The 17,638-nt window shown below is 45.1% G+C and overlaps 1 protein-coding gene across 3 annotated transcripts in view; it reads left to right on the plus strand.

Annotated features, from left to right (window-relative positions):
- Window positions 1-10,884: 10,884 nt before the first annotated feature.
- Window positions 10,885-17,638, plus strand: part of negr1 (neuronal growth regulator 1) — a 343,508-nt gene continuing 336,754 nt past the window's right edge. For all 3 annotated transcript variants that reach the window (XM_083766947.1, XM_083766946.1, XM_083766945.1), the window contains exon 1: window positions 10,885-11,069. In XM_083766947.1, the coding sequence (XP_083623073.1) occupies window positions 10,900-11,069 (170 nt within the window). In that variant the 5' untranslated portion in view covers window positions 10,885-10,899. The remainder of the gene's footprint in view (window positions 11,070-17,638) is intronic.

Consider the following 17,638-nt stretch of genomic DNA (forward strand, 5'->3'; position numbering starts at 1 on the left):
AGCAGCAGTCTGGTCAGAATCAAACCAGGTATATTTGAGCTCATGTGGTATATGCACCCTAACCCCTCAGCTACTGGGTCCCCTTAAATATGTATAACCACTTTCAACCTGGCATACCTATTTTGGGCATGTCATTATAGGTGAAAATAGATCATAGACCAAAGTTCACAAACACTGAGACTTCAAGCACAGGTGGCGGTTTCATGAAATCAATTCCCAACAGATGCCCAAACCTGTTGCTTTGGGGAGCGCTATACTATAGCCTCGGTTCCTTCAACGTCTTCCTGTGTGTAGACTGACGAGGTGCTCCCTGGCAAGACATACTACTGTATATACATCGTCAGGTAACAGTGTTGTGCGCTGAGAATATCTGACATACAAGCTCACAACGGGTTGCAGATGTAACCGTTGTGATCTTGAAGGTCTGCTATATCCTTGGCCGTTCTTGGTCGTTATCTGTGGGCGATGGAGGATAAATTAGGCTTGAGGGGCCAAGCAGAGGCTCTGCTGCCGTGATCGCAGGGAGCGCTCCTTCCATTCTAATGACAGAGATTGGGGGTGGGGTTTGGAGGACACCTGCTTTGAGAATCGCTACTGTTTACACACAACACAGAGTATAGATTTCAAGAGGGCGAGCCGTAAGCCTTCTTTCCTCCACACTGGAAAGAAGACAGCACCCAAAGGTTTGATGAAATGCATTTTCACTCGTTAGTGCTGTAACAACTTTTCCATGGCGCCGTCTATAGGCCCAAACCAATGCAACTAGTCACCCCTTTTCCATCGCGTCTATAGGCCCAAACCAATGCAACTAGTCACCCCTTTTCCATGGCGTCTATTGGCCCAAACCAATGCAACTAGTCACCCCTTTTCCATGGCGTCTATTGGCCCAAACCAATGCAACTAGTCACCCCTTTTCCATCACGTCTATTGGCCCAAACCAATGCAACTAGTCACCCCTTTTCCATCACGTCTATTGGCCCAAACCAATGCAACTAGTCACCCCTTTTCCATGGCGTCTATTGGCCCAAACCAATGCAACTAGTCACCCCTTTTCCATGGCGTCTATTGGCCCAAACCAATGCAACTAGTCACCCCTTTTCCATCACGTCTATTGGCCCAAACCAATGCAACTAGTCACCCCTTTTCCATCGCGTCTATTGGCCCAAACCAATGCAACTAGTCACCCCTTTTCCATCGCGTCTATTGGCCCAAACCAATGCAACTAGTCACCCCTTTTCCATCGCGTCTATTGGCCCAAACCAATGCAACTAGTCACCCCTTTTCCATGGCGTCTATTGGCCCAAACCAATGCAACTAGTCACCCCTTTTCCATCGCGTCTATAGGCCCAAACCAATGCAACTAGTCACCCCTTTTCCATCGCGTCTATAGGCCCAAACCAATGCAACTAGTCACCCCTTTTCCATCGCGTCTATAGGCCCAAACCAATGCAACTAGTCACCCCTTTTCCATCGTATCTATTGGCCCAAACCAATGCAACTAGTCACCCCTTTTCCATGGCGTCTATTGGCCCAAACCAATGCAACTAGTCACCCCTTTTCCATCGTGTCTATTGGCCCAAACCAATGCAACTAGTCACCCCTTTTCCATCGCGTCTATAGGCCCAAACCAATGCAACTAGTCACCCCTTTTCCATGGCGTCTATTGGCCCAAACCAATGCAACTAGTCACCCCTTTTCCATGGCGTCTATTGGCCCAAACCAATGCAACTAGTCACCCCTTTTCCATCACGTCTATTGGCCCAAACCAATGCAACTAGTCACCCCTTTTCCATCACGTCTATTGGCCCAAACCAATGCAACTAGTCACCCCTTTTCCATGGCGTCTATTGGCCCAAACCAATGCAACTAGTCACCCCTTTTCCATGGCGTCTATTGGCCCAAACCAATGCAACTAGTCACCCCTTTTCCATCACGTCTATTGGCCCAAACCAATGCAACTAGTCACCCCTTTTCCATCGCGTCTATTGGCCCAAACCAATGCAACTAGTCACCCCTTTTCCATCGCGTCTATTGGCCCAAACCAATGCAACTAGTCACCCCTTTTCCATCGCGTCTATTGGCCCAAACCAATGCAACTAGTCACCCCTTTTCCATGGCGTCTATTGGCCCAAACCAATGCAACTAGTCACCCCTTTTCCATCGCGTCTATTGGCCCAAACCAATGCAACTAGTCACCCCTTTTCCATCGCGTCTATAGGCCCAAACCAATGCAACTAGTCACCCCTTTTCCATCGCGTCTATAGGCCCAAACCAATGCAACTAGTCACCCCTTTTCCATCGCGTCTATAGGCCCAAACCAATGCAACTAGTCACCCCTTTTCCATCGTATCTATTGGCCCAAACCAATGCAACTAGTCACCCCTTTTCCATGGCGTCTATTGGCCCAAACCAATGCAACTAGTCACCCCTTTTCCATCACGTCTATTGGCCCAAACCAATGCAACTAGTCACCCCTTTTCCATCACGTCTATTGGCCCAAACCAATGCAACTAGTCACCCCTTTTCCATCGCGTCTATTGGCCCAAACCAATGCAACTAGTCACCCCTTTTCCATCACGTCTATTGGCCCAAACCAATGCAACTAGTCACCCCTTTTCCATCACGTCTATTGGCCCAAACCAATGCAACTAGTCACCCCTTTTCCATCGCGTCTATTGGCCCAAACCAATGCAACTAGTCACCCCTTTTCCATCGTGTCTATAGGCCCAAACCAATGCAACTAGTCACCCCTTTTCCATCACGTCTATAGGCCCAAACAAATGCAACTAGTCACCCCTTTTCCATCGCGTCTATTGGCCCAAACCAATGCAACTAGTCACCCCTTTTCCATCACGTCTATTGGCCCAAACCAATGCAACTAGTCACCCCTTTTCCATCACGTCTATTGGCCCAAACCAATGCAACTAGTCACCCCTTTTCCATCACGTCTATTGGCCCAAACCAATGCAACTAGTCACCCCTTTTCCATCACGTCTATAGGCCCAAACCAATGCAACTAGTCACCCCTTTTCCATCACGTCTATTGGCCCAAACCAATGCAACTAGTCACCCCTTTTCCATCGTATCTATTGGCCCAAACCAATGCAACTAGTCACCCCTTTTCCATCGTATCTATTGGCCCAAACCAATGCAACTAGTCACCCCTTTTCCATCGCGTCTATAGGCCCAAACCAATGCAACTAGTCACCCCTTTTCCATCACGTCTATTGGCCCAAACCAATGCAACTAGTCACCCCTTTTCCATCGCGTCTATTGGCCCAAACCAATGCAACTAGTCACCCCTTTTCCATCACGTCTATTGGCCCAAACCAATGCAACTAGTCACCCCTTTTCCATGGCGTCTATTGGCCCAAACCAATGCAACTAGTCACCCCTTTTCCATCACGTCTATTGGCCCAAACCAATGCAACTAGTCACCCCTTTTCCATGGCGTCTATTGGCCCAAACCAATGCAACTAGTCACCCCTTTTCCATGGCGTCTATTGGCCCAAACCAATGCAACTAGTCACCCCTTTTCCATCACGTCTATTGGCCCAAACCAATGCAACTAGTCACCCCTTTTCCATCGCGTCTATAGGCCCAAACCAATGCAACTAGTCACCCCTTTTCCATGGCGTCTATTGGCCCAAACCAATGCAACTAGTCACCCCTTTTCCATGGCGTCTATTGGCCCAAACCAATGCAACTAGTCACCCCTTTTCCATCGCGTCTATTGGCCCAAACCAATGCAACTAGTCACCCCTTTTCCATCGCGTCTATTGGCCCAAACCAATGCAACTAGTCACCCCTTTTCCATCACGTCTATTGGCCCAAACCAATGCAACTAGTCACCCCTTTTCCATCACGTCTATTGGCCCAAACCAATGCAACTAGTCACCCCTTTTCCATCGTATCTATTGGCCCAAACCAATGCAACTAGTCACCCCTTTTCCATCGCGTCTATTGGCCCAAACCAATGCAACTAGTCACCCCTTTTCCATCGCGTCTATAGGCCCAAACCAATGCAACTAGTCACCCCTTTTCCATGGCGTCTATTGGCCCAAACCAATGCAACTAGTCACCCCTTTTCCATCGCGTCTATTGGCCCAAACCAATGCAACTAGTCACCCCTTTTCCATCGCGTCTATTGGCCCAAACCAATGCAACTAGTCACCCCTTTTCCATCACGTCTATTGGCCCAAACCAATGCAACTAGTCACCCCTTTTCCATCACGTCTATTGGCCCAAACCAATGCAACTAGTCACCCCTTTTCCATCACGTCTATTGGCCCAAACCAATGCAACTAGTCACCCCTTTTCCATCGCGTCTATTGGCCCAAACCAATGCAACTAGTCACCCCTTTTCCATCGCGTCTATAGGCCCAAACCAATGCAACTAGTCACCCCTTTTCCATCGCGTCTATAGGCCCAAACCAATGCAACTAGTCACCCCTTTTCCATCGCGTCTATAGGCCCAAACCAATGCAACTAGTCACCCCTTTTCCATCGCGTCTATAGGCCCAAACCAATGCAACTAGTCACCCCTTTTCCATCGCGTCTATTGGCCCAAACCAATGCAACTAGTCACAACTCCTCTGGATGTCACACCAATGCACCTGCATACTGGTTCTCATCAGTGTGATGTTGTCTGTTAGGGATTGGCTGACACAATGTTCAAATGCTTCCACAGTCTGTAGCCTACAATGGAAGCGAAAATGAAAATGTACAGTAAATACAGAGGAATACGCAGGTTGCACATTGAGCTAATGCTTGCTCAGAGGGATGAATTGTATTTTTATCTTCAGGTCAACATTCGTGTCAATCCAGAAACAGAAGAGCAGGGATGCACAATACAACTATACTCTACCATGCAGATTGGACAAAATTACAATGTATCAATTAAAAAAGTTACAATGTGTGAGGTCAAATACAACGAGCCGAGCATTGCCTACGCAGGTTTCGTCAGGTTGCAGTCATGTAAATAACAACAATTAGTTGAAGCCTATCTAGGTTGCTACTTAGCAGAAATGGAATATAAGTATATAACGCTATGTTTTAAAGATATTTTAAAATATATTTTGTGACTTTATATGACAAACAGATCACAGCTTCTGTTCAAGACTTTCAGGGGGCATATTTAGACCCTGTATAGCATTTGAAGATTGTAGTAGAATTGTCTGACTTGAGAGACTAAGGAGAAAACTAGAAAAAGTGCCCTTCTGGGCACAGGTCTCCACCAGGATAGGAATGTAGGACATTGCAGCTTGCCTTCATCTGGTGGTTGGATAAAAGGGCAACAAAAGTAAATTATCCACAGATCCGTGCAGTTAGAGGTAAAAACACTTTTCGGCCAGTTATAGCGCCACCTTGAGGCTGAGTTGAAATTGTTCATGTGGCATTTCGTCCTCGGCCTAGTGGGAATGTGGGTGCACAATTTCACGGAAATCACGCGATGTGTTCATGATTTGCAGCATTTTGTTTGAAACTGAGCACTCCTGTGAACTTTGGAAGCCAATCTTAACCAATCAGGATGGAGTCTGAGAAATCTGAAAGACCGGTTTCTTTGAATGGCTCTAGAGAGACTGTGTACCAATTTGCGCGATGTTTGGACAAAATCTGTAGGTGTACTGTGCAAAAACTTGTTTTGCACAAAGCGGCCTCCTGGTGGCGCTATAACAGGCCGTTCTGGAAGGTTTGGGGCAGAGGTTCATCGTTGGCATCCAGGGAGTGTGTGTGCAAAATTTGGCATCGACCGGGTTAACCGTGGCCGAGATTAGCTGCTCACGGACACACGGACGGACGGACACACACACACACACGGACGGACGGAGTGCAAAACATACTCTCCCCCCATGCCTTCGGCCTGGTGGAGACAATAAAGGCTATTTGGCATAGGCTGTAACAAAGTGTATAATACAGTACAGGGCTTAAGTGGCATTTTTTAATTGCAATTATTGTGTGAATATTATGAGAATGTTTAGCAGTAGTTATGAAAACTTGCCTACGCGCGAAAGGAATGATTCCAAGAAGAATGATTAAGATTTCATTGCAGAAGAGACTTCTGAGCTCTTTTTTTCCTCCTGCTTGAGTAAGTAAGTTTCTCATTATTCACATAGTACTGACTGAAGTGTTCAAGAACAAAGTCAAAATCTGTTATTCCACTTTAAGAACGCTTTCTCCTTGTTGAACTTGAGTCTGCACTTTATGTCTTTTTCCCGGAGCTATTACTGTATGTAAATCCCTGGGGGATTCACTCCTGACATTATGCTAATGGGGTAACCGAGACACATCATCTGCAGCATCAACTGAACGGGATGATGCCAATATTAACATGTCACCTCAGAGAAAATGTGTGTCATTTCCATGGTGATGGCTGTGCCAACTCATGCACTATACTAAGCATGTTTATGTAGGGTAAGTCAGGGGCTCAGCCTTGGGTACAATGCAAGGGAGGGGGGTTAGTCTCCCATGGTTCCAATGTAGAGCAAACCTCGAAAGACCATTGTGTGTGACCTACAGTATGTTATAATATGTGTGGAATTTATTTAGCATTTCGTCACAGTGTTTTCGTGTCTCTTCTGTTTAACCCATTCTGAACGGGCACCCATTTTGGTGTCAGCATCATGTTATGCTTTAGCTATTTAAAAATAGCAGATCTACAAGCTCATATCGCGCCACCGAGTGGCGCGATACGAGCTTGTAGGTCTGCTATTTTTTGAAAAATCGAAGAACGACTGACATTTTTAGAATCTGATCTCAGGTCAGAATGGGTTCGTCAGACCAGTGTGCATGTGTCCGGCGGAAACCTCGTATGAATCTGATCTCAGGTCAGGATGGGTTAAAATATACCAGTAAGACACCCTGAGGGCGAGAAGGTGGCTTATCCTGAGTGACGGCAGACTGCAGACTGCTGTGTGAACGCTGGCGCTTTGGCATGCGGGGTCAGATCAATTGGAATGAATTATGTACTGGCCATATACAGTATGGAGATGTAAGGGTTTGAGGTCAGATATAGAGTTGCTGGCTGGCTCCATCTCTCTCTCATATACAGTGTTGGAAAGTTACTCAAAAATGGTAATATATTACCTATTAAAGGGACACTTCACCCTTTTTGCAAAAAAATATATGTTAATGACGTTTAGAAGCTTTAGAACTCTTTCCTGGGGGTATTTATGTGTGTAATATGTGGTTTTAGATATTTTAGATTGTAGCAGTGAGCCTGTTGTCTCTGATGTCATGGACACTGGGCTCACTTCCTTCCTGGACTACATGTTTTCTCAGTAAGACAGCTCTCCCCCTATCCGCAAGGAGGAGCAGTGCACCAAAGAATTATGGGAATTGTAGTCCAGGAAGGTAGTGAGACCAGTGTCCATGACATCAGAGATAACAGGCTCACTGCTACAATCTAAAATAACTAAAACCACATATTACACACATAAATACCCCCAGGAAAGTGATCTAAAGCTTCTAAACATCATTAACATATATCTTTTTGCAAAAAGGGTGAAGTGTCCCTTTAAGGTCCATGCACACTGCTGCGTTTTTCTGATTTTTACCAGCGTATTTCCACCGGTTTTCCGAAAAACACGTCCAGTCTGCAAGGACCTTTATATATAGCCTATATACTTAAAAAGGTAATTGCGACCTAAGGTCGCAGATTACTATGAAAACCTTGGGTCACACCTACATATGGTCACGCCTCGTGACATCACCCCTCTCCATATGAAGATCACGACACTGATCTCATCTAACCCCATAGTTTACATGGAGAAAATCTCTGTACACTCAAGACACGCTCCATATATGGCCAGACCTCATCAAACCCTGTACATTCAAGACACTGCCCTAAAAGGCGAGGTCGCTCCGGATCAATAGCCTGCAAAGCAACTTTCATCTATCACATAATTATGTGGCATGTGTAAAACCACATATTACACACATAAAGACCCCAGGAAAGTGTTCTAAATCTTCTAAACGTCATTAACCCATTCTGACCTGAGATCAGATTCACACGAGGTTTCCACTGGACACACACTGGTCTGATTAACCCATTCTGACCTGAGATCAGATTCTAGAAATGTCAGTCGCTCTTCGATTTTTCAAAAATAGCAGACCTACAAGCTCGTATCGCGCCACTCGGTGGCGCGATATGAGCTTGTAGATCTGCTATTTTTCAATAGCTAAAGCATAACATGATGCCAAAAGGGTGAAGTGTCCCTTAAATAAACACTCAAGGCCACAGTACCACCAAGGCTCGTGAAAATAAAGTTACTTTTGGAAAATAGTAACATATTAGTAATATTATTACTCAAATTGTAAAGTAATTAGTTATATTTTATAGTTACTGGAAAAAGTAATAATATTACGTGATTAATAATGACAGGAAAGAGGGAGAGAGAGACACAGGGATGGCAGCAATGGTCGTCATGAACGGGACTCGAACACGCGACACGCTGTCAGGCCATAGCCTATAATTATGTGGCATGCCGCGCATGCACCAGGAGTCCTGGACAGGGACAGATTAGCCATTGGGCCTGTGGGGCCGCGGCCCAGGGGCCCTTGGCTCTCAGGGGCCCTTGGCTCTCAGGGGCCCTTGGCTCTCAGGGGCCCTTCGCAGGAAACTGGACCGCGTCGCGCAGTACTGGGTTTGAGGCCCTGACAAGGGCCCCTGGAGCCCGGCCTCTACCACCCCCCAGGCTGGAGGTCCCCTACTGGGGACCCCTTAAAGTGGGCCCTTTGAGGACCAATTTCAAATGTGTGTGGGCCCCTCCTCTGCTCTGTATTCTCCCTCGGCCTGAGCCTCAAACGCAGCGCAGGCTCCTGGGGGCTGGGGCCCTACAGGCTGGGTGTCAAAGTGGGCCCTTTGCGGACCACTGCTCCACCGTACTGTGAAGCAGTGGTCCTCAAGGGGCCCACTTTGAGAGGTCCCATTGAGGAGGGGCCACAGGGGAGCCTGAAACGCAGCGCAGGCTCCTGGGGGCTGGGGCCCTACAGGCTGGGCGTCAAAGTGGGCCCTTTGCAGACCACTGCTCCACCGTACTGTGAAGCAGTGGTCCAAAGTGGGGCCACTTTGAGGAGGGGCCACAGGCCGCCGGGGGCCTTGAAAGCTGTAAGTTAATGGGAGTCACTCCCACCCCGTTCCTGACCACCAGGAGTTATAGGTATATATATATATTTCTGAATAGAGCCACCTAACCTAACAATAATAGCACAGTTCAAGCTAGCTCCTTCCTGAAGCTAAGGACTAGAAATATAATGGATTATTATGTTGATTACTTGTTTCAGGCAGATTTTCAAATATTAATATGTTGTTGCCTCAAAATGCTCAAATATATTATGAATAATTAAATATTGTGATTTTTTTTGTGCATCACCAAAAACTTTATAGGCTATCATCACTTATTACTTTAAATAAATGTTGTCATAATTGTTGAGAAAATTACATATTTTGTATTTGTATTTTGTTACCCTTATTGGCCTTGGGCCTTAGTGAAATGAAATGAAATTAATTTGTTATCATTAATGCAGTAGAAGCTCAAAATCAAGCTGTTAAGCTTGACATACTAAGTTGATGTGGTGATAATTTATATTATAAATAAATTGTGGACGGTTAACTTTAACCCCCATTTTATTTTGATATACCTGCCGTCTACACTACCTCATGTGACCCCCGGCTGTGTTTTGTCCAATCAGATCTGTGACTGCATTGAGGCGGGCTTTTTTTTCCAATTTGGTTGACCTTTGTTTTGTGAGATTTGAGATTTGAGACATAGACAAATTAAGACAATATGCCGGGGAGAGGTTCTTCCAAGAACAAAACAAAAAAGATGGATGCGAAGACGGCTAAATGACTGAAAAAGGTTCCATTAATTTCAAACTTCTTTCTTAAACCACATGAAGACGCAGCGATGAGTCCGACGAGACTAGCAGGGACTGGGACTAGCAGTAGCACTGATGCTAATGCTAACGTCAACCAGGGCGAGGCAAGTGGTGAAGTTGTTGTGGAAAATGTTAGCGGCCAAAAGCAAAACTCCTCAGAGTCTGAGCAGGAAGAAGACGAGCCTGGCCCTGAAGAAGAAGAAGAGGATATCGCCATTTTAACAAATGAGGAAGAATTACAACAGCACCAGTGCCCCAGGTTAGTAACCAACCAGGTGGACATCGACTGGGATGAAGAAGAGCAGCATGCAGGACCATGATGATCCGGATTCTTGGTGTGAGACCGTCACACTGACCCTGCATTGTGGGCTGGACCGCTAGGCCAGCGGGCGCCCCAATAATATTACTTTAAGTAAAGTTACTTTAGTTACTTTCCAACACTGACTCATGGGGACTTACGTCATAGTAACTTCTTCCACACTGCCTCCTCAAAAGCCCAGCGTGCTCATTTCCCGAACATCTCCCCAATCGATATATTTAATTGCTCTTTCGCGGGTGTTTCTGTTCTGTTGTCGTATCAATACGCACCAGATTTAACCGCTCCATCACCCCCAAGAAGAGAGCCACTGGGAACAGGTTGCCTGGGAAACGGCCGCATGGCAACAGGATCAGAGCCTGGGGGTTGTCTGCTGCTGCCTCTACGTCCGCTCCCATTTTACATCACATCTCCTCACTAGATGGTGTAGAGAGCCACTGGAGACTGAGAGACTGTACTCCACCACGGCACACACACTCTCCCTCTCACAGTGGGGCTGCACATCCAACCACAACAAACCTGGGAAACTATACACGGCGGCGGTGGAGCCATTTCTCGCGGAGCCAAAAGTGTGGAAATAGCGGCTGGGCTTTTCGGACAAAAGGACAAGGTTTTGTATTTTTCTTTTGTTTTCTTTCTTTGCCCAGAAAAGAAGACTTTTGCACAAGGTGGGGAAAAGGATTAGGAAACATAACACCGCTGCGATGGACATGATGAGAGCGGTGCAGGATGCGTGTGTCTCTGGGCAGTGGCTCACTGCGATCATTCTCAGCCTGTGCTGCTTTCTCCCGTCCTGCCTGCCCGCCGGACAAACTGTGGACTATTCCTCGGTGGAAAGTGTGGTGAGCAGACAAGGCGACACGGCTCTACTGAGGTAGGAAACATGCAACAACACAACCACAACATACACGGGCACAGAAACTATACTTCACTTTCTTTCCCCGGCTCTCTCTCTCTCTGACTGACTGACTCTCTCCCGTACATACACATACATACATGGCTCCATCCCTCCCTCCCTGCCGCTCCGCTCCGTCGCGCCGCGGAGGAGGCGAGAGTTAATAGTAACAGAGAAGAAGCGACACAAACACAAACAACCCAACATACAACAACACCGTGTCATGCTTTGTTTCGCATCATTTGCGTATTTGAGACAGTGTAAAACGGCGACACCATTATAGACACACTAGTACTAATGATACCGTCAATACCGTGCGTGTGTGTGTGACTGTGTGTGTGTGGTGCTATTGTCCCCCCAGTCTCGTTGTTTTCGTCTGCAGGGGGATATAATTGTCCCTCCATCCTACCCAGTCTCGTTGTTTTCGTCTACAGGGGGGGTATAATTGTCCCTCCATCCTACCCAGTCTCGTTGTTTTCGTCTACAGGGGGGGTATAATTGTCCCTCCATCCTACCCAGTCTCGTTGTTTTCGTCTGCAGCCAGGGGGGTATAATTGTCCCTCCATCCTACCCAGTCTCGTTGTTTTCGTCTGCAGCCAGGGGGGTATAATTGTCCCTCCATCCTACCCAGTCTCGTTGTTTTCGTCTGCTGGGGGGGGTATAATAGTCGGTGGCGCAGGCAGGCAGGCAGCAGGTGCAGGACGCTGGGTAATCATTATGGAGGAGGAGGACCACCATTACGAAGTTTGTAGAGTAGTTTCTCTCGACATAAGAACGTGCAAAGTGTTTTATATACATCTTAGTATTGCTATTCTATCTCCGGCCGGGTCTGTTTTGGTTGGTGTGTGTGTGTGTGTGTGTGTGTGTGTGTGTGTGTGTGTGTGTGTGTGTGTGTGTGTGTACCGGTATAGTGGGGCTTCTCCTCCCCAACTTGACTCTCGCTCTGTCTGCTTCATGGACGATGTTTCGTCCGCTGGCTTTTAGAATTTATGGGGAGTATGGACGGTGACCGTGTGTATACATTCAGAACAAGACCAGTCAGGTCCACTATTCACAGAGAACACTATATTCCGTTATTTCGAGCTGTAATAATACAAGTTCGCCTTGGCTCAAAATGCGATGTCATCGAAGAATGTCTAGAGCTGCGGATCATCAGATCCAGTTAGTGTTTTAAGCCGCCGGAGTCTGCGTTCCTCTCATTTCCATACACAAGGCACCTGTTTAGGATATGAAATGAAACTGTCAAGGGCCCCCTTTGTGCCAATTCCCTGGGAGTTCGTGCAACTCACTGTTTTCATTATTTCTTGAAATCAGAAGAGTGCGTTTTAAAGTATCAAAGCCAACATAATCAGACTTCTAGGCATCTCTGTGTTCACTGTGTTTTTCAGACAGAAATGTAGCCTTAGTTATTCAAATCTGAATCCTGCAGAATTCTGGAGGGAGTAGGGAGTACGATATAATTGTGAAACTAGGCTATACTGTACTGTCTGTACTACTGTAGTATGTTGAGTGGTTATACTGTATAATTCTTGTTTTGTCAGCATGGCAAGGTTTTCTTCAGTTATATAAAACGATAATTCCTCTTCTTTGATAATTCTGAGGAAATGCTGAGGGGGGCATGCCTGCCCCATTTGAATACGAATCCTCAGGGTTGTCGACTCAGGGAAACACTGGGTGTGGACTTGAATTCAGAGCAGCTATACCTCAACTTTGAATCAGCTGAATATGGGCTTGTACTGTTACTGTATGTGTGTTATCACGGGCTTATGTCCTATAAACCACTGTGGGAACACAGAATAGTGTCTGGCATCCTGCTGTGACCATAAGGACCAAAGTGTCACATGCTTTGTCATGATGGTGCTCATATGATGGTGCTCATCACTGAATTACCTTAGAAACAAACAAGCCAACTGGGGCTCCCTTTTTAAATAAATATAATCCCTCTGTGCCCTGCATAGTGTCTGTCCCATCAAACTGCCGTATGTTTATGTTTATGACGGTCTCTCCGGAGAGACGCTCTTAATTCCTTGGCGTCAGTCTGGGTTTGCTGTGATCAGTGACAGAAGAAGCAGTGCTTGAATCCTGATGGTTCATTGGGCCAGAGATTATCCCTCTTCAGTGAGGCAGTTCAACAAACAACTGTGTAACCCCCCCCAACCTACCCACAGGCATGTGTACACACGTCACCCCCCCCCCCCCCCCCCCCATATCCCCTCCCCTTCCCTACACACACACACACACACACACACACACGCACGCACGCACGCACACACACACTTCTGTGTGCTCTCAAAAACGAGCGCCACTCTCCAGACAACCGGGTCATTGCCTCAGTGAACACTGGCAACTGGAAATTGAGGGAAATGCGTATTCATTGCAGGTCCTCAAAGCCAATTAAGGAGGCAATTCAGCGACAGCTATTTGCCAGGTCTGTGTCTGTGTTGAAACTGGATGGGTTTCTGTCCGTGTGAAAAGGCAGCCACTGTGAAGTTATCTACAGTATACGTTCACCGCTGTTGACCTGATGCATATTGGAAAGCTCTGAAGCTGCACCACTTGCATCTCTCTGCCCTGCATCAATTTGCAGCACACCGCTGTCACCATAATTGCGAGATGTTTGAATTTGCATAGTATATGTGTTTGTCCATCATGGGTTGTAGCAGGTTTTTACACAGCATAACATTTCCTTTAAATGTATAGCAAGACAAAAAACAACAGTCCTGTGCTTGTTTTATTTCTTAGGCTATATTATCAGTATACTGCAGAAGCAGATGATCAGAAAGCAATTTTTCCTGCCATGCCCTGAAAAGATGATTGTGGGCAGAAAATGTGAGCACGCTCAAATGGTGACAAACCCAGGATCATGCAATTAGCATGGCAGGCAGGCACTGCCTTTGGATTATGGAATGGGTCCTGGGAGGCACGTCGTCCGTACTGTCATGTGTTCATTATATGCTTCCTCCTCTTAATTCCTTCTTAAGGCTGCGTGACTGTGTGTTCCTCCTGCTGCCTTGATTTATTCTGGTCCATGGGTCCATCCATATCATTATCATAGCATATAGTACTGTACATACAGCTTGAACGTTTGTAGCTAGAGAGGAATGGCTTACATGTGTGTATTTGGGCTGCAACTAACGATTATTTTCATAATCGATTCATCTGCCGATTATTTAAACGATTAATCGATTAATCGGATTATGACACTAATTTAGCTATGTTCTATGTTCTAATTAATTAAAAATGTCATTTGATTAGCTGCTGATTAGGCTGCTATTCAAATAAAAGACTAAAATTAATGAAAGCAACTCATGGTGTCTTTAGGCTTATTCTGACTGCATACATTTGATTAAAGAATAGCTGCACATGTGTCAGTCTAGAAGGAACAGTACTCTTCTGAACTCAAATACATAGGTACATTGTACTTGATACTATAATCGTTATGTGTCATATTTTGCTTTGCAGTCGCTACTGTGCAACTATAACCAGATTGTAAGGAAAGAGAGATGGATCACTCCTCTTTAATTAGTTACACTTAACACTGGATAACTATGGTTAAAAACTATGGTTAAGTGGGAAATCACCTTTGATAAATTGCAAAAAACTAGTGATTAGTTGCCGATTCGATTAATTGATTACCAAATTAGTTGACAACTAATTGAATAATCGATTCGATTACGATTAATCGATGAATCGTTGCAGCCTTAGTGTGTATCTCATTTTGTAATGACCTATAAGAGCTTGGACATTCTCCTAATGGTGATGGGGGTCATTTCTTTGCCATTTTTATCCCCGATCGCCCAGGACGAAGTTCACCGTCCTTTCAATTAGTAACACCCAGCGCCCAGGACGAAGATTGATCAAAAAGACGGAGGTTATTGATATCAAAACCGATCGCATCGCTCCACAGCCTGGGAGTGCCTGTTGCGCGCAATGCTCGATGTTGCGCAACAGTGGGACGTCATCAAAAATGTCCCCTGAAAATGTTTAGCTGACGAGACCGAAAATCTTAAATCGTTAATAACTCTTGATCTAAATCATAATGTCTAATTCTAAGCAAAGATCATGTATTAGACGGCGGTTTTTTAATCATACCTCCCGTTGTTGTCGTCGATCGCCTCTAGAGTGTTTTGGCTACATTTAGCTGCTACAGCCACATCCGGGATAGCATCCGGTCCGTCGGTAAAAGTGCTCCGCTACTATAAACGGGCGGTATGGGATTTTTATTACCGCGGTTATTGCCGGCCCCCATACCGCCGGTATGGCGGTTATTACCATTTTTTTTTTTTGTGGGAATAATAAGAGGGCTAATAAAAGTTACAGGTATGGTGTGTGCGATATTAATTGTGAGATTACCATAATGACGGTAATCAAACCCTTAGACTACCAGTCCCAATTTTTTGGTTTGGGTAACAAATTGGCATATTTTTAATTCATCGTTTTAACAAGAAAGATCTGGTGGATTGAAGAGATGTTTTTCTTTTTTCATTCATTGCAAATGTATTCTCTCGATTCGCCACCAGATGGCGGGAAAGCATCATTATGCTGATTTTGGCTAAAATAGACAGATCTTCCTAAGTCACTTCCGGTTCAACGATCAACAACAACCTGTAGTATTTTGACCCTAGTCAATAGCTTGGCTGGTCCGGATTGCTAAGCTAATGCTATATTTTTCATAACTAAGTCAAATTTACCTCAAATCAACCCCAAAAGATCGCAAAATATCACATTTTTTACAGCGACGCACATAGAGACGGCGCGCGTGCACGATAGCGCACGATCACGCGGATTTCGGCCGTTTTTTGGTAAATTACATCCAACATTAGTGATATTAGCGAAAAAATATTAATTTTTGCTCTTTTGACCCCGCGATAACTGATATTGATTGTCATTCCGTTTTTTCCGTTAACGGGAGGTTTAGATTTTTCGATTAATTCCGTTTTTTCCGTGAATTGTAGGCCAAGGGTTAAAGGACCACTTTTTAACCTATCTTCATATAATAGGTCCTCACTAATAATCATGATAAAATGTTGGTAAAACAGTTGGTAGGGCGTTCCACATTTTTGTGGCATAGGAGTGAAATGAATTTAGGTGGACCCTCTTGTAAACAAGTGTCCACTCACAGTCAACAGTCTTTGTATTGAGTTGTGCTTGAAATGTAGTGTAATTCTGCAAACTGTTAATAAATATTTTAATCAATCAATCAATCAATCAATCCTTGTTTGTGCCGAATCTGGGTTGCACATGGTTTTTTGAATTCCCTCTGGTGTTGTTGTGTTGCTGGCATGATTAGACTGACTGAGCGTCACTGTTTATTATGATACACTTTTCATTTCATAAAAAAAAAGAATAAAATGTTTTTATTTTTATTTTTTTTAACCGCGGTAATGAACCCGATACCGCGGTATGCGTTACATACCGGCGGTATGGCGGTATTGCGGTTATTGCACCCAGCCCTAATCACCGGGCGCTATGATTTAAAGGAGAATTCCATACTAAAAGGCTTTCTTACCTTTCTTTGTAGTTGTTACGTCCCCACCAAAGAGGTCCAGGTGTTATTTTGTGCAAAAGCTCCTTATTGGCTATTTCCCCTACCATAAGCCCTAAATGAATTGCATTGAATTGAATGGGAATTGAATGGGGCTATGGGGTGTTGTGCTAATTTGCTTATTTTCATCGCTCAAAATGATAATTTCTTTGTATATATCCTCTCTTCATAATGTAAATAATATCCCAAGCGGCACACTTTACTACTTCTTTCGATGGAAATAAGTGAATTAGCATAACACCCCATAGCCCCATTCAATTCCCATTCAATGCAATGCAATTCATTGAGGGCTTATGGTAGGGAAAATAGCCAATAAGGAGTTTTTGCACAAAAAAACACCTGGACCTCTTTGGTGGGGACGTAACAACTACAAAGAAAGGTAAGAAAGATAAGAAAGCATTCTAGCATGGAATTCTCCTTTAATGGGGTGTTAACAAGGGCTTTCTACCTGGGATGCCTTGCACGAGTGAACACTGCACATCTTTTCCATGCATGTTAGTACAAGGTACAGAGAGATGTGTTAAAAATGCATTCAAACTGTTCCTTGCGCCTTCATTATCCCAACATTATGCCTGTGATGTGTGATGTCATCTCCATTCAACCAGATAGAAATCCTTGACATTTTCCCCAGTACATGAAAGGCTCATCTGGCCATGAATTTAATAGTGCCATTTGAGAATGGCTGTCAGGAAACACACGGTAATAGGTATCTCTGGCCCCTTCCATATGGATAAGCAGCCTTAATCCATTCTGACCGGGCACCCATTTTGGTGTCGGCATCATGTTATGCTTTATCTATTGAAAAATAGCAGATCTACAAGCTCGTAGCGCGCCACCGAGTGGCGCGCTACGAGCTTGTAGGTCTGCTATTTTTGAAAAATCGAAGAGCGACTGACATTTTTAGAATCTGATCTCAGGTCAGAATGGGTTAATCAACAATGCAGAGTTAGTCGACTGAAAATTATGCCTACTGACTCAAATGGCTACACCCACACACACACAA

The sequence above is a fragment of the Protomyctophum parallelum genome, assembly GCF_964188405.1.
Source record: "Protomyctophum parallelum genome assembly, chromosome: 6".
NCBI lineage: Eukaryota > Metazoa > Chordata > Actinopteri > Myctophiformes > Myctophidae > Protomyctophum > Protomyctophum parallelum.